This window comes from Macrotis lagotis, chromosome X (genome assembly GCF_037893015.1).
Source record: "Macrotis lagotis isolate mMagLag1 chromosome X, bilby.v1.9.chrom.fasta, whole genome shotgun sequence".
Classification (NCBI taxonomy): domain Eukaryota; kingdom Metazoa; phylum Chordata; class Mammalia; order Peramelemorphia; family Peramelidae; genus Macrotis; species Macrotis lagotis.
Window position 1 is genome coordinate 555,128,483 of NC_133666.1, and position 25,203 is coordinate 555,153,685.

Below are 25,203 nucleotides of genomic sequence, written 5' to 3' on the forward strand. Positions count from 1 at the left end.
CGGCCTGTGTTATTTCTCCCAGGAGCCCATGCTCAGTTCTGGGTTTTCCTGTTTTCTCTTTCCCTCTTTTTCCCTCTCTCCTCCTCTCCCTCCCCGACCCTGTCTGTTACTCGGTCTGTTTCTGTCTGTCTGTCTGTCTCCCTCCCTCCCTCTCTCCCTCCCCTCTTCCCCTCCCTCCCTCTCCCTCCTCCCCTGCTCTTCTTTCAAGTTCATTCCTCTTACCCCTTATTCTTTTTTGTTTGTTTGTTTTAGGTTTTTGCAAGGCAAATGGGGTTAACTGGCTTGCCCAAGGCCACACAGCTAGGTAATTATTAAGTGTCTGAGACCGGATTTGAACCCAGGTACTCCTGACTCCAAAGCCGGTGCTTTATCCACTATGCCACCTAGCTGCCCCTACCCCTTATTCTTTTGCAGCTGATGTCCCTGTTCAAAGTAGGAGCTCTATTCATTCTTACCTCACACATATTCCTGCATTTAGATTAGGGTATCTTAGTAATGAGTTCTGCTGTGTTGCAATTGTGAACTAATAGAGCGTATCTATTATAGGGCAGAGGAAACTCTACCCCATTAGAGATAACAAAGTAAATATTGTCAACATCCTTAAATATCCCTAGCAAATTTTAACTTGAAAATGGTTATTTATAGTACTATTTATTATAGTTTTATTTTTTCATGTAATGAGTACCGCTGAACACTAGAGGATGCTGTGAGCATCAGCCAATCAATATCTCTGTTCCTCCCTCAGGTTTATAGAGCAGTTGGTTGTCAATCACTCCTGTGTGAGTGGTGCCAGCTTCTGTGGCTGCCTATGAGTGTTATTGCATCTACCAATCAATCCACTTAGTTTGGGCTCCTATTTAGCTACTCCTTTTTCCTTGCCTTAAACTTTGTCTCATTGACTGACTTTTACTTGACATTATTTTATAAAAAAGTGTTTAGACAGGAGTGGCTAGGTAGCACAGTGGATAGAGCACTGGCCCTGGAATCAGGAGTACCTGAGTTCAAATCTGGACTCAGACACTTAATAATTGCCTAGCTGTATGATCTTGGGCAAGTCACTTAACCCCATTGCCTTGCCAAAAAAAAAGCGTTTAAGCAACTAGTAACACAAATTAATATCAAATATCAATCTGCCATGCAAATCCCAGACTGCTACATATCCTGGGGAGGCAAAAATCTGAAAACTCAGTTCCTTTTTTTTTAATTAATTACTTTTGAATTTTACAATTTTTCCCCTAATCTTGCTACCCCCCCACAAGTTCTTTTTTAAAAAAATTTTTTTTATTTAAGGCAGTGAGGTTAAGAGTGACTTGCCCAAGGTCACCTAGCTGTGCCCTGTGCCACCTAGTTATCCCTGGAAACTTCCAGCCAAGCTGAACAAAAGATTTTTTTTTTTTGGTTTGTTTGTTTAAATGTGGTGATCCCTGGTATTACTTTGATGAATGCCAAAATGGATTAGCACCTGATCTTTCTCCCAGAGATCACATATGCTAATACAACATAGGGAGGCAGTTGAATTGATTTTACCTAACCCAACATTTTGACAGTTTTCCTTGCTTCCCAACCCAGCATCAGTTTTTTGGTTCCAAGAATCAAATCCTGTCCCCTTGCTGCTGCAACAAAGTGAAGTTTGTGGGCTTTACCTAAGGTGTTGCCCAACTATTAGATTCCTTCAGTAACCAAAGAACATGGAGGGAATGAGTTAGCAGACCTGTGAGCTATCTATAATACTTCTCAACAGTTCTATTCTCCAAAGCCTGCTTTTAGAGATTTACTTTAACCCAAGACCCCCTCATATCTTAAACATAATAAGACCCTAAGAAAAAATAAAAATTTCTAAAACATGGCTTTATTTTCCTTTAGGATAAAGATAATAAATCAAGATCCTCCCAAAAGAAGAGAATCCCAAGAGATTATGCAGAGTGGGATAAGTAAGTATATTCTTATTATAATACTTATTTTCTTAGTAGTATGTATTTGTTTTTAAAAATTTTAGTAATGAATTCCTATAAAATTCTAGTTTTCTTAAATATCTCATCCAATCCAATCAACATTTATATAAATAACATCTGCCCTCAGTGAAGGGAAACAACGCACAAAAGGATGCAGGAAGAGAGGGGGAAGACCAGAAAGTACCAGGCCAGGGGCATCTTGTTCTGTGGTGTAGAAACCAGACAGCAGCAAGTGCAAATTTAGGAAAGTGGAGAGTCCAGTGTCTGCCCTCTATAAAGGAAGGCATTGGCAGGAGTTTGGTTCTCTACTCGCTAGTCAGAAGGGAGGGCAGGTAGCTTTAGTTTATGTCCAAGGTTCTTAATAATCATAGTGATGGCAGCTGAAGTTTTATAAAGTTTTACAAGGTGATTGACATCCACCATACCATTTGATCCATAACTTTGTGAGACCATGGTATATAGTGCAATTACATTTATACAGGTGAAAGAACTGAGTCTCAGAGAAACCTGATGTTTAGGAACACCTAGGCTTTGAACTTGGATCTCTGCCTGCTTCTGGGTTACAAGAACTGTTTTTGTTACATGTACCAGACTGCATTTAATATAAAAGCAAATAACACTGGCAATGTGGAGTCTATATGGCTAATTCTTGTTGCAGTTTATTCTGTCGATTGTATTTTAGATATAAATCTTCAATAAATTGTGTCCTCCTCCAGTCCTACCTCTAATCCATACCAGTTTGTGGCCCTGAGTAAGTCACTCAGCTTTTCAGTTCTCTTAGGTATCGCTTTGAGACCATGAGCTATTAGAAGTCCCAGCCTGCCTTGACCAAAGCAGTTCTTTGTTTGGAACTTGCCCCACCAGGCAGCTCAGTCTGGAGTCAGGAAGACCTGAACCCAAATCCAAGCTCAGTTTCTTATCTCTGTTTCAATACCCTCATCAATAGAATGAGGATAATAATAATAATAACACCTTCTCCTGCCAGGGTTGTTGTTGTACGAATCAAAGAATAATATTTTGTAAAGTATTAAGTATAAGACCAACCCATAGTAAGTACTTTTTGTTAGGTGCTATCATCATCATCATCATCATCACCACCATCATCATCGTATTATCATTACTACATTATATATTTTTATTCTTATATCAAATTATTATAGCCCTTACTACCTCCTGATCCCCTAGTACCATTTTGTTCAGTCATTTAGTCATGTCTGATTCTTCATGACTCCATTTGGGGTTTTCTTGGCAGAGATCTTAGAGGATTTGCCATATCCTTCTCCAGCTCATTTTACATATGAGGAAACATGATTAAGTAACTTGCCCAGGGTCACATCTAGTAAGTGTTAACTGCCATAAGACCAAACAATGCTGTATTTCCTATCCAACAAGGCACAGTGCCTGATATTTGAAAGGTATCTCTTGATTTTAATTTATAAGGCCAAATATGGTTTAGGTTTTGATTTGTATTTAAGGTGTATCCATTAGATTGCAAATTTGTTAAGACTATAGCAAGGATAATTTGTAACCTAAGCCTATATTGAGAATGTTACTGTGAAAAGAATATTGGACTTGAAGGTGAGAGAATTCTAGGTTCAGATTCTGGCTCTGAAACTTATAAGCTGTTTGACCCTGGGCAAGTCACTTGCTTAAACTCTTTTAGTGTCTCTAAAAATAGAAATCTGAAGTATATAACAAAGATATTAAACTAAGGTTCAGAAAAGATCAGTCATTAAGTATCCATACTGTACCAGGCAGACACACACTCTGCTAAATACAAAGAAAAATGAGATTAGTCCCTCCCTCTGCAAAGGCATAGGGGAGGAAGTGTCAAATACCCACTAAACCAACAGATAAAGATCACAATTATTTGGTTTAGTGTCATATTTAAATATCTATTTGTTGTTTGAATAGGTTCTCAGGAAACATCAGCAAAAATTCAATTTGTCTTTGTTGTTTTGAAGTCTTTCATATGTTCCATTTATAAAAATCATTTCATTTTTTCTTTCATTTAAGATTTGATGTGGAAAAAGAATGTTCAAAGATCGATGAAGACTATAAAGAAAATACAACATTAAATATCAGGTCACATTCACTTAAAATTGAGAAGAATATTGGTACAATAGGTAATTGCAACATAGCAGAATTTAATTTAGTAAGTTTTGAAATTTCTGTCATATTTTGTTGATCTTTGATAATAAGCTGGAAGATGTCTTTTAAGTGTCCAAAAATACAATTTTAAAAATTGTTTGGAAGGTTTGGGAATTCCCTCCCCCCAAAGCTACTTCTTCACCCCAATCAAATTCTCTCTTGTCACTGGCACTTACCATTAAAATAATGATTTATTATTTAGGGTTTTTATAACTTCAAATAAATCTAGTGTTCTCATCATTTATCCGGTTGTTTATCCTCCTTTTAAAATTCTTCTTTCTTCTCCAAAGCCCCTCAATTCCTTTTTTTGCAATTCACACACAAAACGGTAAGTTTAAACAGTTCTTTAGCTCACTTTAGAGGCCAGCTAAGATTAACATTGCTTAATAACAACCAAAAATTCCCTCAGAATGATATCTTAAAGATATCTTTGTGGTTACACAAGTTTTAGTTCCTTTTTTAAAAAATTAAATATTCTTAGTTTTGTTCTTAAGTTCTTAGCCCTTTTATATGCAGCAAAGATGTTCTTTTCTAGGTCTGAGTGACAAAGAAAAAGATTTTTTAGCTACTCATGAAAAAGAAAAAGGTAATGAAGCTTTCAGTTCAGGAGATTATGAAGAGGCCGTGACATATTATACTAGGTAAGCTGGTTTTTGATTTTTTTTTTTAAGTTGGACATATTTTTACATTCATATAGCTCACTGATATGAATAGCAAATGCATGATCCCATTCTTTGAAAGTATATAGGTTTTAATAGAGAATTTGGTTTTGTTCAAAATGTCTCATGTATAACTCAAAATTATATGAGATGCTAGGATAAATGTAATTAAAGAGACCACTTCGGTGAGTTTCTGCATAGTGAAAGGATTCTAAGTAGTATAATGGGATTTGAAATCTTCCTACCCCAGAAACATGGTAGCTGTGTGATGCTTGAAATCCTCCTACCACAGAAACATAGTTGTGTGACACTTAACTACTCTGTGCCTCAGTTTCCTATCTTAAGATGGGGATAATATTAGCCCCTACCTCACAGGGTTGTTGTGAGAATTGATTTAGATAATATAAGGAAATCACTTTAACTTTATATGCCATCACTTTACTGTTGTTTATTCATTTTAGACACTTCCTGATCCCATGTGGAATTTTCTTTTTTAAAATTGATATTTTGTTTTTCCAAATACATGTTATGAAAGTTTTCAACATTAATCCATATACCTATATATATTTTTAAGGTACAGAATTTCCTTCCATTCCCCCTCCCCACCCCCCTCCACTGCGAACAGTCAGGTTAATATTATACATACACATTTGTGTTGAACACGTTTACAGATTAGCCATTTTCAGTATGAAGAATTAGGATTAAGGGAAAGAAATACATAAGAGATAGTTTTTAAAAAGTGAATGTAGTATTCATCAGATTCTGAAGAATTTTTTGTTTTATTTTTCTTCCTCTGGATGGGATAGCATTGTCAATAGTTTATGTAGAATAGGATTAATTGTTTCTTAAATTTTTTGGTAGAATTCACTTGTAAATCCATCAGGACTTGGAGACTTTTTCTTAGGGAGTTTATTGATGGGTTCTTCAATTTCTTTTTCTGAAGTAGGGTTATTTAAGTATGTTACTTCCTCTTCTGTTAATCTGGGCAGTTTGTATTTTTGTAAATACTCATTTCATTCAGGTTATCCAATTTATTGGCATACAGTTTGGCAAAGTAGCTCCAAATTATCTCTTTAATTTCTTTCTCTTTGGTGGTCACTCTTTTCATTTTTTTAAAATTTTAGAAAGGTTTTATTTTATTTTGAGTTTTACAATTTTTTCCCCCAATCTTGCTTCCCTCCCCCCAACCCCCACAGAAGGCAGTTTGTTAGCCTTTACCTCATTCTCATAGCATGCACTGATCTAAGTTGAACGTGATGAGAGAGAAATCATATCCTTAAGGAAGAAACCTACAGTATGAGATACAGCAGAATTATATAATAAGACAGTTTTAACAATTAAATTAAAAGTACATAGAAAGTCTTTGGTCTTTGTTCAAACTCCACAATTGTTTCTCTGGATACAAATGGCATTCTCCATCGCAGATATCTCAAAATTGTGCCTGATTGATGCCCTAGGGGCGGCTAGGTGGCACACTGGGGTGGCTAGGTGGCGCAAGTGCATAGAGCACCAGCCCTGGAGTCAAGAGTACCTACGTTCAAATCTGGCCTCAGACACTTAATAATTACCTAGCTGTGTGGCCTTGGGCAAGCCACTTAATCCCATTGCCTTGCAAAAAAACTAAAATAAAAATACTGATTGATCTCTGTTGGTATGAGCAAGTCTGTCAAGGTTGACCATCACCCCCATGTTGCTGTTAGGTTATACAATGTTCTTCTGGTTCTGCTCATCTCGCTCAGCATCAGTTCATGGAAATCCTTCCAAGCTTCCCTGAATTCCCATCCCTCCTGGTTTCTAATAGAACAATAGTGTTCCATCACATACATATACCACAGTTTGTTAAGCCATTCCCCGGTTGATGGACATTCCCTCAGTTTCCATTTTTTTGCTACCACAAACAGGGCTGCTATAAATATTTTTGTACACGTGATATTTTTACCCTTTTTTCATAATCTCTTTGGGGTATAGACCCAGTAGTGGTATTGCTAGATCAAAGTGTATGCACATTTTTGTTGTCTTTGGGGCATAATTTCAATTTGCTCTCCAGAAAGGCTAGATGAGTTCACAGTCCCACCAACAATGTATTAGTGTCTCTGATTTCCCACACCCCTTCCAACATTGATTATTGTCCTTTCTGGTCATATTGGCCAGTCTGAGAGTTGTGAGGTGGTACCTCAGAGATATTTTAATTTGCATTTCTCTAATAATTAGTGACTTAGAGCAATTTTTCATATGACTGTATTGTTTTGATTTCTTCATCTGTAAATTGCCTTTGCATATCCTTTGACCATTTGTCAATTGGGGAATGACTTGTCTTTTTTTTTAAGTTGACTCAGTTTTCTGTATATTTTACAGATGAGTCCTTTGTCAGAAACATTAGTTATAAAAATTGTTTCCCAATTTACTACATTTCTTTTGATCTTGGTTACAGTGGTTTTGTCTGTGCAAAACCTTTTTAATTTAATGTAATCAAAATTATCTAGTTTATTTTTAATGGGGTTCTCTATCTCTTCCTTGGTCATAAACTACTCCCCTCTCCATAGATCTGTCAGGTAAACTATTCCTTGATCTTCTAGTTTGCTTATAATATTATTTTTTATATCTAGATCCCGTATCCATTTTGATCTTATCTTGATATAGGATGTGAGGTGTTGGTCTAATCTAAGTTTCTTCCATATTAACTTCCAATTTTCCTAACAGTTTTTATCCCAATAGCTGGGCACTTTGGATTTATCAAATAGCAGATTACTATAAGCATTTCCTGCTATTGCACCTAGTCTATTCCACTGATCCACCACTCTGTTGCTTAGCCAATACCAGACAGTTTTGATGACTGATAACTCTATAATATAATTTTAGATCTGGTAGGGCTAAGCCACCTTCTTTTACACTTTTTCCCCCATTAAATCTCTGGAGATTCTTGACTTTTTATTTCTTCCATATGAATGGAAAATTTATAATTTACAATTTTTTCTAACTCATTAAAATAAATTTTTGGAATTTTGATTGGTAGGGCACTAAACAAGTAGTTTAATTTTGGTAGAATTGTCATTTTTATTATATTAGCTTGGCCTATCCATGATCAGTTGATATTTGCCCAGTTATTTAAGTCTGATTTTATTTGTGTGAGAATGTTTTGTAATTGTTTTCAAAAAGTTTCTGAGTCTGCCTTGACAGGTAGACTCTCAGGTATTTTATATTGTCTGTAGTTTCTTTGAATGGGATTTCTCTCTCTAGTTCTTTCTGCTGCATCTTACTAGTCATATATATAGAAATGTTGAGGATTTATGAGAGTTTATTTTATATTCTGAGACTTTGCTAAAGTTGTTAATTATTTCTAGTAGTTTTTTAGATGATTTTTAGGGATTCTTTAGGTATACCATCATTGTATGTCATCTGGAAAGAGTGAGAGTTTTGTCTCTTCCCTATTCTAATTCCTTTGATTCCTTTTTCTTCTCATTGCTGAGGTTAACATTTCTAACTTTTAACTTTTTTTTTTTGCAAGGGAGTGGGGTTAAGTGGCTTGCCCAAGGCCACACACTTAAGTAAGTATTTAAGTGTCTGAGGCTGGATTTGAACTCAGGTACTCATGACTCCAGGGCCAGTGCTCTATCTACTGCGCCACCTAGCTGCCCCCGAAGCGAACGTTTCTAATATGATATTGAATAGTAGTGGTGATAGTGGGCATCCTTGTTTCAACCCTGATCTTACTGGGAATGCCTCTAGCCTATCCCCATTGCATATAATGCTTGTTGACGGTTTCAAATAGATACTGTTTATTATTCTAAGGAACAATCCATTTATTCCTACACTCTCTAGTATTTTTAGTAGGAATGGGTGCTATATTTTGTCAAAAGCTTTTTCAGCATCTATTGATATAATCATATGATTTCTGGTAAGTTTGCTATTGATATAATTAATTATATCAACAGTTTTCCTAATCTTGAACCAACCCTGCATTCCTAGGATAAATCCTACTTGGTCATTATGTATTGTCCTAGTGATAACTTGTAGTCATTTTGCTAAGATTTTAACTAAGATTTTTGCATCTATATTCATCAGGGAGATAGGTCTATAATTTTCTTTCTCTGTTTTAACTCTTCCTGGTTTAGGTATCAGCACCATATTGGTGTCATAAAAAGAGTTAAGCAGAGTTTCATCTTCACCTATTTTTCCAAAGAGTTTATATAGAATTGGAATCAGTTGTTCCTTAAATGTTTGATAGAATTCACTTGTGAATCCATTTGGCCCTGGAGATTTTTCTTAGGGAGTTCAGTAATGTCTTGTTGAATTTCTTTTTTTCTGAGATAAGATTATTTAGGTATTGAATTTCCTCTTCATTTAAGCTGGCAACTTAAATATTTTTGTAAATATTCATCCATTTCACTTAGATTATCAAATTTATTGGCATAGAATTGGGCAAAATAATTCTGAATTATTACTTTAATTTCCTCCTCACTGGTGGTTAATTCACCTTTTTCATTTATGATACTAGCAATTTGGTTCTTCTTTCTTTTAATCAAATTGACTAGAGGTTTATCAATTTTGTTGTTTTTTCCCATAAAACCAGCTTTTGGTTTTATTTATTAGTTCAATAGTTTTCTTGCATTCAATTTTATTAATTTCTCCTTTAATTTTTAGAATTTCTAATTTGGTATTGAATGGAGGTTTTTAATTTGATCTTTCTCTGTTTTAGTTGCATATTAGTTCATTGATTTCCTCTTTGTCTAATTTATTCATGTAAGCATTTAAAGCTATAATATATCCCCTGACAGCCTCCTTGAGTGTATCCCATAGATTTTGGTATGTTGTTACATTATTGTCAATATCTAGGATAAAATAATTCTTTCTATAATTTGTTGTTTGATCCACTCATTCTTTAAAATAAGGTTATTCAGTTTCCAATTAGTTCTGGGTATATATCTCCCTGGCCCAATATTGCATATGATTTTTATTGCATTGTGATCTGAGAGATATGTATTCACTATTTCTGCCTTTCTGCAATTGATTATTAGGCTTTTATGCCCTAGTACATAGTCAGTTTTTGTCTAAGTGCCATGTACTGCAGAAAAGAAAGTATATTCCTTTCTATCCTCATTCAATTTCTATCTATCATAAGTCTATCATGTCTAGGTTTTTCTAACAATCTATTTACCTCCCTATTTTCCTTGTTTATTTTATAGTTAGATTTATCTAAATATGAGAGCAGGAGATTGAGGTCTCCCACTAGTAGAGTTTTGCTGTCTATGTCTTCCTGTAATTCCTTCAACTTCTCCTCTAAGATTTTGGATGCTATACCATTGGGTGCTTACATATTTAGTATTGAAATTACTTTATTGTCAGGAAGTCCAATAATTCTCAGGTTGCCCATCCTCAACCTATTCTTGAGGTCAGTGGTTTTGCTGATGAGGTATTTCACATTTTCTTCTATTTTATCTATTTTTTGATTTTAACTGGCTCTTGCTGTCTCATGGAGTCATTAGTTTCTGCAGACTTTTAGGGAGTTTTTCTTTTTTTTTTTTTTAGGGAGTTTTCTTCATTAACCTTGTGCAACTACTTTTCCAATTGGTCAATTCTACTTTTGAAAGAGCTTTCCATTTGACCAATTGAGTTTTTGAGAGAATTATTTTCTTTTTGCATTTGTCCAATTAAGGATATGAGAGAATTATTCTCATTTTGTATTTGTCCAATTGATGATGTGAGAGATTTATTCTCATTTTGTATTTGTCCAATTGAGGATCTGAGAGATTTATTCTCATTTTGTATTTGTCCAATTGTATTTTCTAAGGATTTGTTTTCTTGTTGCAAGGTATTAATTGTCTCTACCAAATCTCCCAATACATTTTTTCCCCAGTTGATTTTTAAACTCCTTCCTTATTTCTTTTGCCACTTCTTCCTTTCCTTCCTTCTTTTGATTCCCTCTTCCCTCCCTCTCCCCTTTCTCCCCTTTTAACACTGTAAAGGTAAGATAAGTTTCTTAATTTAACAGTGTGTGTGTGTGTGTGTGTGTGTGTGTGTGTGTGTGTTAACTTTAAGCAATCTGATGTGAATAAGATTTAGGCAGTTCTTACCTCCTCCCTTATTCCCCTCCATTGCAATAAGTCTTTTGTACCTCTTAATGTAATGAGTTTTACCCCATTCAGTCCCCTCCATCATTTCATCTCTTTACTTTCCTCCTTTTTAAGGAGGTATTGTTGTTAAATCATTCTATCTGAGTCACAGAAAGGTCATGAGTGTCCATCACTTCTGGCTGCTCACTAGTAGAATTACAATTATTGAGAGTTATTAGAGTCTTTCTCCCAGGTAAGGATATATCCATTTTCATTTTACTGGATAACAGTTTCTCATATCCATCTCTTCTGGCTAATTAAATTCTCTCTAATAGAGTTACAATTCTCAAGAGTTGTTAGTCTTTCTTCCAGGTAGGAATATTGCCAGTTTCATCTTGTTTGAAAAGTTTTTTCCCCTCCCCCCCTTTTAAAATTTTACCTTTTCATGTGTCTCTTGAGTCTCCTGTTTGAAGTTCAAATTTTCTATTAAACTCTGGTCTTTTCATCAGGAAAAGTTGGAAGAATCCTATTTCATTAAATGTCCATCTTTTGCCCTGGAAGAGAAGGCTCAGTTTTGCCAGATATTGGATTCTTGGCTGCATTCCAAGCTCCCTTGCTTTTTGGAATATTGCATTCCAGGTCCTTCAATCCCTTAATGCTGATGCTGCCAGGTCCTGTGTAATCTTAACTGTGGCTCCTTGGTATTTAAATTGTTTCTGGCTTCTTGCAGGATTTTCTTTTATCTGATAGTTCTGGAATTTGACCATAATATTCTTTGGTGTTTTCATTTTGGGATTCTTTTCCAGAGGAGGTCAATGTATTTTTTCAATAGCTATTTTGCCCTCTGGTTCGATGATATCAGGTCAGTTTTCCATCACTAAATCCTATAATATTAAGTCCACGCCTTTTTCTCTCTTCAATGTTTTCAGGAAGACCAATAATTTTTAGGTTATCTTTCCTTGATCTATTCTGGAAGTCAGTGGTTTTGCTAATGAGGTATTTAACATTTTCTTCTATTGTTTCAATTTTTTGGTTTTGTTTAACCAATTCTTATCATCTCATGAAATCATTGGTTTCCACAGACTCCATTCTTTTTCTTAGGGAAGAATTTTCTTCATTTACCTTTTGCAATTCCTTTTCCAATTGGTCAATTCTATCTTTGTAAGGGTTTTCCCTTTGATCATTTGCAATTTTGAAAGAATTATTTTCTTTTTGCATTTGTCCAATTGTATTTTCTAAGGATTTGTTTTCTTGTTGTAAGGTGCTAATTTTCTCTTGGTTTTCTTTTCCAAAATTTTCCAATTGATTTTTAAACTCCTTTCTGATTTCTTCAAGTAAATCTTTCTGTGCTGGAGTCCAAATCATATTCTCCTCAGAGGTACTATGTCTCTCTGAATTAGGGTCTTTTCCTTCTAGGAATTTTCCTATGGTCTCCCCTTTCCACTGACCTTTTTTTATTTCCCTAAGATCTTGTGTTAGGGGAAGGAACTGGTTCACAGAGGTTTGTTTTTGAGATCCCTAGAGGCTTTACTCACTGAGTGTAGTATCTCCAGCTGGTCAGTAGTGAGTGCCGGAGGCTTTGCTCATTGAGTGGCTAGTAGGGGATGTTGGAGGCTTTTCCCATTGTATGTAATATCTCCACCCGGTCAGTAGAGAGTGCTAGAGGCTGGAACCCACCCTCCAGTTCCTGTAAGTCCCAGACTTAGTCCCAGACGGCCATGCCTCCACTCTCTGGTTGTTTCTCAGAGCAAAGTGATTCCCACAGTGAAAGCCCCGAGGCTGATCTTAGATTAGGCTGGTTCTGCCCCACCCACTAGCTGTGGGCACTCTGCACTGGCCACCACCATCCTCCCCCCCCCCCCCCCATCCCGGAGGACAGACCTTGAGGCACCTGTTGTTTTTGTAGCTTCTCTTTCTGGGTTTTGTCAATAGGACTTCCATTAAGAGCTTTCTTTCAGGGACAGAGTTTAAGGAGAAAGAAAATATAGTACATGGAAGTACGAATGGAGGGAGTTGGCAACAATGGAAAATTTTGGAAGTAGCTTTTGTGATGGACTTATCACAAAGAATGTGATCCACCTGTGACAGAGCTGGAGGTGTTGGAACACAGACTGAAGCACATTTTTTATTATTATCATCGTTATTTTTGTGGGGGGTGGGTTGTGGGGCAGAAGGAGTTAGGTGGCTTGCCTGGAGTCACATAGCTGGGTGATTGTTGGGGGTTTGAGGCTGGATTTGGATCCGGGTGCTCCTGACTTTGGGGCTGGTGCTCTGTCCACTGTGCCACCTGACCGCCCCTACTATTATTATTATTACTACTACTATCATTTTATTTTGGGTTTTTTGGGGGTTTTTTTTGGTTTTTGCAGGGCAGTGGGGTTGGGGTAGCTTGCCTTGCGTCGCACAGCTGGGTGATTGTTGGGTGTCTGGGACTGGATTTGGGCTCGGGTGCTCCTGACTCCAGGGGCCACTTAGCTGCCATTATTATTGTTGTTGTTGTTATTTTATTTTTATTTTTTCCTCTTTATTGCTCATGAGGGTCTATATTTTTTGGGGGGGGGAGGGTATTATGTTTACTAAGTTGGTATTTAGTTGGGGAGCTTTAATTTGCTCTTTTTCTAGGTTTTTTAGTTACAAACCGAATTCATTGACATCCTCTTTCTCTATTTTATTCATATAAGCATTTAGCAATATAAAGTTTTTCCTCAAAACTGCCTTGACTACATCTCATAAATTTTGGTATGATTTCTCATTATTTTCATTTTCTTGGATATAATTATTGATTATTTCCATGATTTTGTTTGATCCACTTAAATTAAAATTTGCTGTTTGATCCACTTAAATTAAAATTAAGTTATTTAGTTTCCAACTAGTTTTTGGTTTTTTTCCTATGATCCTTTATTGCATCATGGTCTGAGTAATATACATTTATTATTTCTGCCTTTCTGCATTTGATTATAAGATTTTTATACACTAGTACATGGTCAATTTTGGTATTTTTTTCTATTCCCATTAAGTTTTCTCTAGAGGTCTATCATATCTAAGTTTTCTAAATTTCATTCATTTTCTTAACTTCCTTCTTGTTTATTTTGTTGTTAGATATATCTAGCCCTAAACGAAGGAGGTTGAGTTCCCCCATTATTAAAGTTTTGTTGTCTGTATCTCTTTGCAATTCACTCAGCTTTTCCTCTCGGGATTTGGATGCTAGCATGGGGTGCATACATGTTTAATAATGATAGCTTCTCTTCCTATGGTACCTTTTAAGAGATATAGTTTCCTTCCTTAACCCTTTTAATGAGATCTGTTTTTGCTTTCACTTTATCTGAGATTAGGATCACTACCCCTGATTTTATTTTAGCTGAAGCAGAATATATTTTGCTCCATCCTTTTTACCTTTACCCTGTATGTTCTTTCTGCTTCAAATGTATTTCTTGTAAACAAAATAGTGTAAGATTCTGATTTTTAATCCATTCTGCTATCCGCTTATGTTTCATGTTACAGTTGTTTACTAATTCTGTATTTCCCCTCCATGCTATCTTTCTCCATTTAGTTTTCTTTTTTCTTTCCTCTTACTCCTCCTCACCAAAGTTTTATTCCCTTTCCCTTTTAATTTTTCTTTTAAAATTTAACTTTAGATTTTTTTATTTATACCTTTTCCTTCCCTCTTATCAGACTCTTCTTCCCTTATCTTTCCCTTCTCCTGCCCACTCCCCTTCTTTGTAGATTAGGATAGATTTTTAAACCCAAGTGGGAATGTATCTTATTCCCTCCCTGGGTCAAATCTATTGGACAGAATTCACTCAGTGTTCACACCCTCCCTTCTTTCCCTCTAAAATTATAAATCTTTACCTGATGTTATTTATCACTCAAGTACTATTAATTAGGTATCATCAATCACAGCTTGATTAATTGATTGCTTGATAAGCTCAAAGTATAATCAAAGTATCATTATAGATTGATTGATTGATTGAGTGTTTGATAAGCAGCATTGCCTCAAAGTCACTAAGTCCTTCCCTTTTTCTGTCTTATTAGAAGTACACTTTTCAAGTCTTGAATTAAATCAAATTACAATCACTTTTTACATTACCTCCTCTTCTTTTTAAGCAATAACTTTATTTTATTTTTTTCTACTTTCAATTATTACATTAATTTTTAAAAATTTATTTATTCTTATTTTGTGCAAATAATTTTTTTTATAAATTACTAAAATATTCTTGTTTAAGAGTAAACATAATACCCCCTCCATCCCCCCAAAAATAGACCCACATGAGCAATAATGTAAAGGAGAGAGAAAAAAATTAAAATTAAAAAATAATAATAATAATAGTAGCTGTGGCCAGGTGGTGCAGTGGACAGAGCACTGACCCTGGAGCCAGGTACACCCAGGCCCAAATCTGGCCCCAGACATCCAACAATCACACAGGTGTGTGACCCCAGGCAAGTCACCCCAACCCCACTGCTATGCAAAAACAAAAAAAAAAAGACCCAAAATAAAATAGTAATAATAATAATAATAATAATAATAATAATAATAATAATAATGATAGTGGGGTGGCTGGGTGGTGGACAGAGCACCAGGCCTGGAGTCGGGAGTACCCAGGTCCAAATCTGGCCTCAGACACCCAGCAATCACCCAGTTGTGTGGCCCCAGGCAAGCCACCCAGCCTCATTTGCCCTGCAACCCCCCTAAAAGAATTAATAATATAATAAAAAATGTGCTTCAGTCTATGTTCCAACACCTCCTCCAGCTCTGTCATGGGTGGATCACTTCTTTATGATAAGTCTATCACAAAAGTTACTTCCATATTTTTCCACCATTGCCATTGCTGATTGCAACTCCCTTCTCCACTACCATATACTATATTTTCTCTCTCCTTTCACTCTGTCTCTGCTGTAGGGTAGCTAAGTGGCACACCAGACAGATCCCCAGCCTTTGGGCCAAGAGGCCCCGAGCCCACATACCGCCCCTTAGGCCTAGCATCCACCTGTCTCTATGGTCCTGGACAGGCCATCCAATCCCAGCCCCTTGCAAGAAGTAAAAAAGAAAATGTGTTATATCTGACCACTCTCCCCCCCATGGTCCATCCTCTCCTCCATCACGCACATTTCCCCCCCTTCCCCCTGTCCCCCTTCTCTTCTTCTTACTCCAGCTGTCTATACCCCATTAAGTGTATATATATATATATATATATATATATATATATATATATATATATACACATACACTGTTTCCTCTCCTAGCCACCTCTGATGGGAGCAAAGATTCCCTTATTCCCCCTTACCTTCCCCCCTTTCATATCATTGCAATAGCTCATTGTATTAAAAAAAAATCTTATTATATGAAATATCTTAGCCTATTCCACCTCTCCTTTTTCTTTCTTCCATTAAATTTCCCTTTTTTTCTATTGACTCCCATTTTTACACCATATTATATCTTCAAATTCAGCTCTCTCCTGTGCTTCATCTATAAAAGCTCCTTCTACCTGCTCTATTAAATGAGAAGGTTCATATGAGTATTATCAGTATCATTTTTCTATGCAGGAGTACATGTAGTTCATCATCATTAAGGCCCTCATATTTTCCCCTTCTTCTCCACTCTCTATTCTTTGTCTGAGTCTTGTATTTGAAGGTCAAACTTTCTGTTCAACTCTGGCCATTCCAACAGGAACATTTGAAATTCCCGTGGTTCATTGAAAGTCCATCTTTTTCCCTGGAAGAGGACGTTCAGTTTTGCTGGGTGGTTGATTCTTGGTTACATTCCGAGCTCTTTTGCCTTCTGGAATATGATATTCCAAACCCTATGAGCTTTTAATGTAGTTGCTGCTAAGTCCTGTGTGATCCTGACTGCAGCTCCACAATATTTGAATTGTGTCTTTCTGGCTGCTTGTATTGTTTTCTCTTTGACTTGGGAGTTCTGGAACTTGGCTATAATATTCGTGAGGGTTGTTTTTTTTGGATCTCTTTCTTGGGGAGATTGGTGGATTCTCTCCATGTCTATTTTACCCTCTGCTTCTAGCATATTAGGGCAATTTTCCTGTAGTAATTCTTTGAAAATGATGTCAAGGCTCTTTTCCTGATCATGACTTTCAGGTATTCTAATAATTTTTAGATTATCTTTCCTAAATCTGTTTTCCATATCAGTTTTTTCAATGAGATGTTTCACATTTTCTTCTAATTTTTCATTCTTTTGGTTTTGAAGTATTGATTCCTGCTTTCTTGTAAATTCATCAATCTCCCTGAGTTCTATTCTTTGTCTGAAGGATTTGTTTTCCTCAGAGAGCTTTCTTATCTCTTTTTCCATCTGGCCAATTGTGCTTTTTAAAGCATTCTTCTCAATAACTTTTTGAACTGTTTCATCCATTTGACCTAAGCTGGTTTTTAGCATACTATTATTTTTTTTAAGTTTTTTTTTGCAAGGCAAATGGGGTTAAGTGGCTTGCCCAAGGCCACAAAGCTAGGTAATTATTAAGTATCTGGGACCGGATTTGAACCCGGGTACTCCTGACTCCAGGGCTGGTGCTTTATCCACTGTGCCACCTAGCCGCCCCTAGCATGCTATTATTTTCAGCACTTTTTGGATTTCCTTGACTAAGCTGCTGACTTCATTTCCATGTTTTTCCTGCATCTCTCTCTTTTCCCAATTTTTCTTCTATCTCCCTCACTTGATTTTGAAAGTCTTTGTTGAGCTCTGTCATAGCCTGAGCCCAATTTCCATTTTTCTTGGAGTCTTTAGATGCAGGAGCTTATACTTCCTTATCTTCAGATTGAGTATTTTGATTCTTCTTGGGATTATAGACAAAGTATTTCTCAGTGGTGTTCCTCTTTTTTTTCTCTTCTTACTCATTTCCCCAGCCTGTGCCTTGTTTTGGGATGTTGGTGTGTTGGTGGCAAGATCTGTTGAGTCTGAGCTGGTGATCTGAAGCATCAAGGTGAAGAAATAGCTTTGGGTAGGTGGAGATAAAGTTGAAAGTAAAGGTTTGAATGTCTTCAGCATAAAGGTGGCATTGAATCTAAAAGGAAAGATCTAATCATTGAGGAAAAATGTATGATAACAAGTAGAGTAGCAATTGATTTATTCTTCTGAAACACCCATGGTTAGGGAGAGGACAGCAATTAGAGGAAAAACAGAAGAAATCTCATGCACAAAAAACCAAAACCAGTGATAGTGCTTGAGAGTCAGATTTATGGGCAGTAATTTAAAATGTAGGAATTATAGTGAAGAATGGAGTACTTCTAATCAATCAATGGACAAGCATTTATTAAGTAGCTATTACATTCCAGGTCCTGAGCCAGATACTATTTGGGGAGGAGAGGTAAAAAGAAAAAAAAAAACCTGGCCCTTGTCCTATAAGATTATTAAAGGTCACAAAATACATACACGTACAAAATGTTATCAAGTAAATACTGGTTAAAAATATAATCTTTTGGAGTTATGTGTTTAAAGTTTAAACTGAGAAGGAAAAGAGGACAAATCACTCAGAGAAATTTGTCAAGCTAGAGGCATACCATGAAAAGTAGCAAGTGGGAAGAAGAATGACAATAATGTAATACCAGTAGTTTACATGAGAAAAAAATGTAATGAGAGCCAACCATAAGACCCACGGCCTCATTTGACTGTACACAAAAATGTGACTAAACAGGATAAACTAGAAATAATAAAAGTAGGCAAATTTTGTCCTCAGTTAACACTGAGACTTTGGACTTAGGAATTTAGCTGTAGAAAGGGCAAATCCTATTCAGGAATAGTCAAGATGCAAGAAGGTAGCGGAGTGGCATTGCTTATTAATTAATAAGATGTCATGAAGAAATTCAGGAACTAAAGTGTGATCATAGTGGTCTTGGGGGGGGGGGGGGGGAGAAGAGAGAAGCCTGGATTCCAACTGCCAGTCGTACAGTGGGAAACAATTTTTTTTTAACAAATCTTTTCTGAACTGTTTGAAGCTAACTCTTGAATAGCCTAAATTTGCAATGAACAAAGTCAACTTTCTAACTGAATCTCATGATATTATTGATGGATGAAACAAAGAATATTATATTATAAAATTTTCATGTCTTGTTCTATCTGTTAATGTGGGATGCAGCAAAAATTTAATATCTCAGTGCATAGAATTAGATCTGGAATAAGTTATAGAATCATAGGTCTAGAACTTGAAGGGACCCCAGTAGTAATCTCATCCACTTCGTATTTTGTAGATGAGAAAACTGAGGTCAGAAGGGCTACGTAATTTTTCTTAAGATCACACATATAGTCAGCAATAGCAAGCAGAATAGGAATTTCTGCCTTAGAGGTCAATCTTCTTTTCATCTTTTGTCTGCTGGCTTCTCTGGCTTCATATTTCAACTTAAATCCCATCTTCTATGCAGTGTTTCTCTACCTACAGCCTTACTGAGAGGAACCTGAATCAAATTAAAATGTAATTGGGAAATATCTTAAAAATCAATTAAGATACAGCAGAACATAAGATGATGCTGTGTTGTTTTTCATCAGTAGGTGACCTTTAAGGATCCATAAGTGTGGTACAGTGGCCTTCTTACTATTTGAGTTTAACACCACTGTTTGAAGAAAACATTTCTCAAGTCCTTTTCATTCTAGGGTTTTGCCTCTGTTAATTATTTCTATTCATCTCATATGTAGATTTTTGTTGACTCTTCCATATTAGATTGTATGCTTCTTAAAGGTGAAACCCTCTTTTTTGCCTCTTTTTGTAGTCCCAATACTTGTGGTTCCTGGAATATAGTAAGTAGACAGTATACCACCCTGCCTCTAGTTCAGTTCATTAAAACATCAGACTAGTGATGAAGATTAGAATTTTAGGGGTAACTAGGTGATGCAATGGATGGAGCACCAGCCTTGGAGTCAGGAGTACCTGAGTTCAAATCCGGCCTCAGACACTTAATAATTACCTAGCTGTATGGCCTTGGGCAAGCCACTTAACCCCATTGCCTTGCAGAAAACTAAAAAAAAAAAATTAGAGTTTGAGACTAGAATTCCCACTCCCATTTGGCAGGAATGTCTGGTGAAAAGAAAGAATTGCACTATTATTTTAAAAAATTATTTAATTGTTTTCTAATAAATATTCATTTTCCAATTACATGTAAAAATAGTTTTCAGCATTCACCCTTTTTGCAAACTTTTGAGTTCCATATTTTTCTACCATCCTCCCTTCCTGCCTCTCCATGGCAGCAAACAATCTGATATAAGTATACATGTAGTCGTGTTTAACATATTTTCATATTAGCCATATTGTTAAAGAGGAATTAGAACTAAGGGGGAGGGGTGGCTAGGTGGCGTAGTGGATAAAGCACCAGCTTTAGAGTCAGGAGTACCTGGGTTCAAATCCGGTCTCAGACACTTAATAATTACCTAGCTGTGTGGCCTTGGGCAAGCCACTTAACCCCATTTGCCTTGCCAAAAAAAACCTAAAAAAAGAAAAAGAACTAAGGGCGAAAAACCTTGAGAAAGAAAGAAAAAACAAAAGAAGTTTTAAAAAGTGAACATAGGTATCAGACTCCATGGTTTCTTCTCTGAACATAGATGGCATTTTCCTTAACATATCTCTGAGGATTTTCCTTGATCTCTGAACTGCTGAGAGAAGCAGCATCCATCATGGTTGATCCTCTCACAAAGTTTTTGTTATATGTGTACAGTGTTCTGGTTTTGCTCACTTCACTCAGCCTCAGTTCACACAAATCTTTCTATGCTTTTCTGAAGTCAGGCCACTTATAATTTCCTAAAGAACAGGAGTACTCCATCATATTCATGTGCCATAGCTTGTTCAGCCATTCCTCAATTCATAGCTATTATAAGAAAAATTTCACAAAATTTCACAAATACATCTATTAATTAGCTAGCCTTAGCTTTACAATATCTTTCTTCTTCCATCTCTCTTTTAATTAGTTCTATTTTTGATTTTTTGCTTTATCTGATATCAGGATTACTGCCCCTGCTTTTTTTATCTTTAACTTAATTTGAAACATAATATATTCTGCTCCAGTGTTTGTATCACTCTGTTTCAAATGTGTTTCTTGTAAACAACATATTATAGGATTCTGGTTTTTATTCATTCTGCTATCTGTTTCTGTTTTATGGGAGAGTTCATCCCGTTCACATTCACAGTTTAAAATTACTAATTCTGTATTTTCCTTCCATTTTATCTTCCCCCAAAACCAATGTTTTGCTTCTAATTGCTACCTTTCTCAATCTACTCTCCCTCTACTAGCTTTCTTCCCTTTTCTTCTCCCTTTCTTCTTTTACTTAACTTAAAAAAAATTTTTTTATTCACTTTCTTTTTTATTTATTTATATTTATTTATTTAGGTGTTTGCAAGGCAAATGGGGTTAAGTGTCTTGCCCAAGGCTACACAGCTAGGTAATTATTAAGTGTCTGAGGCTAGATTTGAAGTCAAGTACTCCTGACTCCAGGGCCAGTGCTCTATCCACTGTGCCACCTAGCCATCCCTATTTTAACTTTCTTTTGCTTTTTACTTCCTCCTTCCCTCTTATCAACCTCACCATGCTGTTTTTCCCCCTCCCCCTTCTATTTCCCTATAGGGTAGGATAAATTTCTAAATCCAATTGGGAATATATGTTATTCCCTCTTTGAGCCAAATCTATTAAGAATAATATTTACACAATGCTTTTGGGGGCACCTAGATGTTACAGTGAATAGACCCTGAAGTCAGGAGGACCTGAGTTGAAATCCAACCTCAGACACTTATTACTGTATGACATTGGACAAGTCACTTAACCCCATTGCCTTGCAAAAAACAAAGTAAAACAAAGAAAAAAAAAAGATTTCCTCAGTGCTCATAACCTTCCATTTTTCTCTTTACTTTAATAGGTCCTATGTGCCTCTTCATGTGGTGTTCTTTATTCTCTAATGTCTTCTTCTCCTAGTGTAAGCTTCTTTTTCTTGTCGTTGTTTTATACCTGTATTGTACCTGCATCCTTTGTCAAAGTTTAGTCTTTCATCAAAACATATTGATTGGTTTATAAACTTCCCTCCTCTCAACTGTCCCATTATAACCACAGTTCTCAAGTCCCATAAACATCATTTAACTATAATCAACTAAACCACACCTTCTTTCGAAATTCTCTTCCTTTAACTGTCCCAATACAACTTTCTGATTAAAAGTTTGATCACATCATAGTCAATTTATACCAACTCCCTCTGGCTAAGTGTGCTTCTTTCAACTTTCCTAAGAGAGAAATTCAATCCTCAAGAGTTACAAGTATTGTCTTCTGGTATAGGGATGTAAACAATTTAGTTGTTTGTTTTTTTACAAGGCAGTGGAGTTAATTGACTTGCCCAAGGTCACATAACTAAGTTATTATTAAGTGTCTGAGACAGCATTTGACCTCAGGTTCTCCTGACTCCTGGATCATTGCTTCACTTGGTTTTTGGAATTTACCTGCATCGCTTTCATTTCTCTTCCCAATTTTTCCTATACCTCCCTTACTTGCCTTTCAGAGTCTTTTTTGAGCTCTTCCATAGTCTGAACCCATTTCCCATTTTTCTTTGTCATTTTCTGAGTGTATATTTTGATCCTCCATGGGACCAAAGTAATTTTCTATGGTCAGGTTCATCTTTTTCTGTTATTTGCTCATTTCCTCAGCCTCTGACTGATTTGCCACACTTTCAAAGCTTTTGGAGGTTTTTGGCATTACCCCCCCCCCCCCCCAGGCCCCAATTCCTTCAAGGTCTTATGGGAGGCTCTGACTGCTCTCCTGCCTGTGTTCTGGTCTATGGATGACCGTAAGCACCCCCCCCCCCCCCCCCCCCCCCCGCCCTGGAACTCCCTGTTCTTCTATGGTAGTATGGGGACCCAGACTGCAACCTGATTCTGAATCTGGGCAAAGCAGCAGAATCCCCCTTACCATCTGTAGACTGAGCACCCTGGAAGCTGGCACTGGCCTGGGCTCCCTGATCATTTTGGTGTGGTGGAGTTCTCACTGCCCCTTCAAGTGATCCCTAGGCCAAGAGATCTGGAAACTGCCCCAGCTGTCACTGATCTAGGTACTCCCAGGGACCCAGGGACCCAGGCCCTCCCAGCTGAACTGTCCCAGTGGAACAGACCTTTTCCATGGATCTTTCAAGTTGTCTTGGACTTCAGAAATTGTATCACTCAGTCTTTCTGTGGTTCTACCCTTCTAAATTTTGACTAGAGTCTGGAAATTTCTGGAAATTTCTGCCCTCATGCCATCATCTTGGCTTTGTCCCTTTCTCAACCATATATATAAAGATATATATTCCATTTTCCCTTTTTCAGTTCAGATATTTCAACACTAGTTTTATTTTCTTGTCTATATTTCTTTGTTCTCACTAATATAGGTAATCCCTCCTCTGATGCAGATTGCATCCCATCCATGCCTTTTTATTCTATGAGATTTTTATCCATGTTCTTCAATAAATTGTAGAAAATCTATATGATAAACAGAATGGATGAATGAATTATTATAAGGAGTGTTAGGTACTGAAAATGATTCTTTATAGGGAAGGGGGATCACATTCTAATGGGCAGAAACAATACAGATAAGAGGCTTCAGTTATAGGATGGATAGAAAGGCCTTGGTGTCCTTAGGGAGTTGTTTTTGGAGACCATGAACCTTAACAATGCATATTTCATTGAACCAACCTGTGCAGATGTCTTCAATTATCTTCTCTGCTCCTCAAAATGGTAGTTGTTACAGATTCTGGCCAGGCAGGCATGTTGAAGATATATAATCATCACCATAGACATAAAAATGCCCCTGAATTGGTGGCCATTATCTAGGTAGCCAGTGATGACATAATCTCATTAATGAAACTACACATCTCTTCCAGCCAGTGTTTCTTGGTAGCTGCTGCCCAGAGCTTCTCTGCTTTTAGTTTAGCTGTCCTTGGTTACCAGATTGATTCTGTTTCTGGAGCCATTGCACCTTAATCTTCTAGCTTGGGTAGGACCTTGGTAGAGGTTATGGAGGATCAGGGCTTTTGTGGAGGCCCTTGACTAATATGACAGTTACATTTCTGAATTCTTCTCTTTTAAATTATATATTTTTAACAAAATATGCTAATGGTCATCACAAGCAGCATCTCTTTTCAGGTTTGATGGATCATCTTGTCCTAGCTGTGTAGTATTTTTAGAAATCTGAACTCATTTTCACTTTTTTTTTAACTTTCCTATTTCTGCCTATAATTTTCCTTCTTAGAGTTCATAGCTAACTTGAATCTCTTATTTTCCTTATCACTCTTATACACATATAATTTGTTCCAGTATATGGTACAACTGTTTTTGAACAGCAGTCAGATTTGTGGGGCCTTTTGTTTCTGTTGGATTCTTCCCACTCGTAATTTGAGGCTCATAAAATTTTCATTCTTAAAATTCATTTTCTTAATTCTGTTGGTTTCTTTCCTCTGTCCCTCTGGGTCTTAAGTTCAGATGATCTTGTGATCTCTTATAGTCTCTTCTAGATTATTTTCTGTTAGTAAAGAAATGAAAATAAGATCATTTGTTCTAAATACTAGAAAATTGTCTTCATAATAATCCAAAAATCTGTTGGCATTTGTGGCTTATTGAATAGATTTTTCAATTAGTATGTTGAGAAGTTAAATCAGTCCCTTATCACCTCTATATTCTGGACTAAGAATTGATGTTCACATATATTTTAAAATTTTTGTTGAAAACTTACTTGCATAATTTTGCTTGTATTAATTTTTCTTTTTATTTAACTTTTACTTATCCAGACTGTTTTGCATATACATATAACATCTGCACATACTTTTGATGTCTAACAATTTAAGCCTTTTTAGTAAATAGATTACCTTCAATATTATAGGAGCATATCGGTCTCTCCCACGGTGGCTGCATATAACAACAGAGCTCAAGCAGAAATCAAACTAAAGAACTGGAATAATGCTCTTCAGGATTGTGAGAAGGTGTTAGAGTTGGAACCTGGAAACTTAAAAGGTAAAACGATCCATAAAGTGACCCCTTAGAAATCAATTTCAGTAGAATCCATTAATTTTTGTTTGAGTTATCTCTTTGATGGAAGTATTCTTAATTAGAAAAAGAGCTGAATTTGGAGTCAGAGAATCTCTTATTTAAGTCCTGGCCCAACCTCCTGAGGACCTGGCCTTAGTTTCTTCACACATAAAATGAGGGAATTCAACTGATGATAGATTTGACAATTACAAAGGATCTCAGAGGCCTGTGTCAAGTTCAGCTCTTCCTTCATTTTGTGGATGAAGGAACTGAGTCCCCCAGAGTATTTAAATGATTTGCCTAGTGTCACCCAGCTACTATGTATTTGGAGCAGAATTTGAATCCAGTAGTCTTACTCCAAGTAAAGTGCTTAACCCACTATTCCACACTGCTTCCTGAGGTTGGACTTAATGACTACCAACTAAGA

At 36.4% G+C, this 25,203-nt stretch overlaps 1 protein-coding gene across 3 annotated transcripts in view; it reads left to right on the plus strand.

Moving 5' to 3' along the window:
- SPAG1 (sperm associated antigen 1) overlaps window positions 1-25,203 on the plus strand; it is a 92,722-nt gene that overhangs the window by 22,275 nt on the left and 45,244 nt on the right. For all 3 annotated transcript variants that reach the window (XM_074200620.1, XM_074200621.1, XM_074200622.1), the window contains 4 exons: window positions 1,864-1,931; window positions 3,969-4,078; window positions 4,639-4,744; window positions 24,631-24,761. In XM_074200620.1, the coding sequence (XP_074056721.1) occupies window positions 1,864-1,931; window positions 3,969-4,078; window positions 4,639-4,744; window positions 24,631-24,761 (415 nt within the window). The remainder of the gene's footprint in view (window positions 1-1,863; window positions 1,932-3,968; window positions 4,079-4,638; window positions 4,745-24,630; window positions 24,762-25,203) is intronic.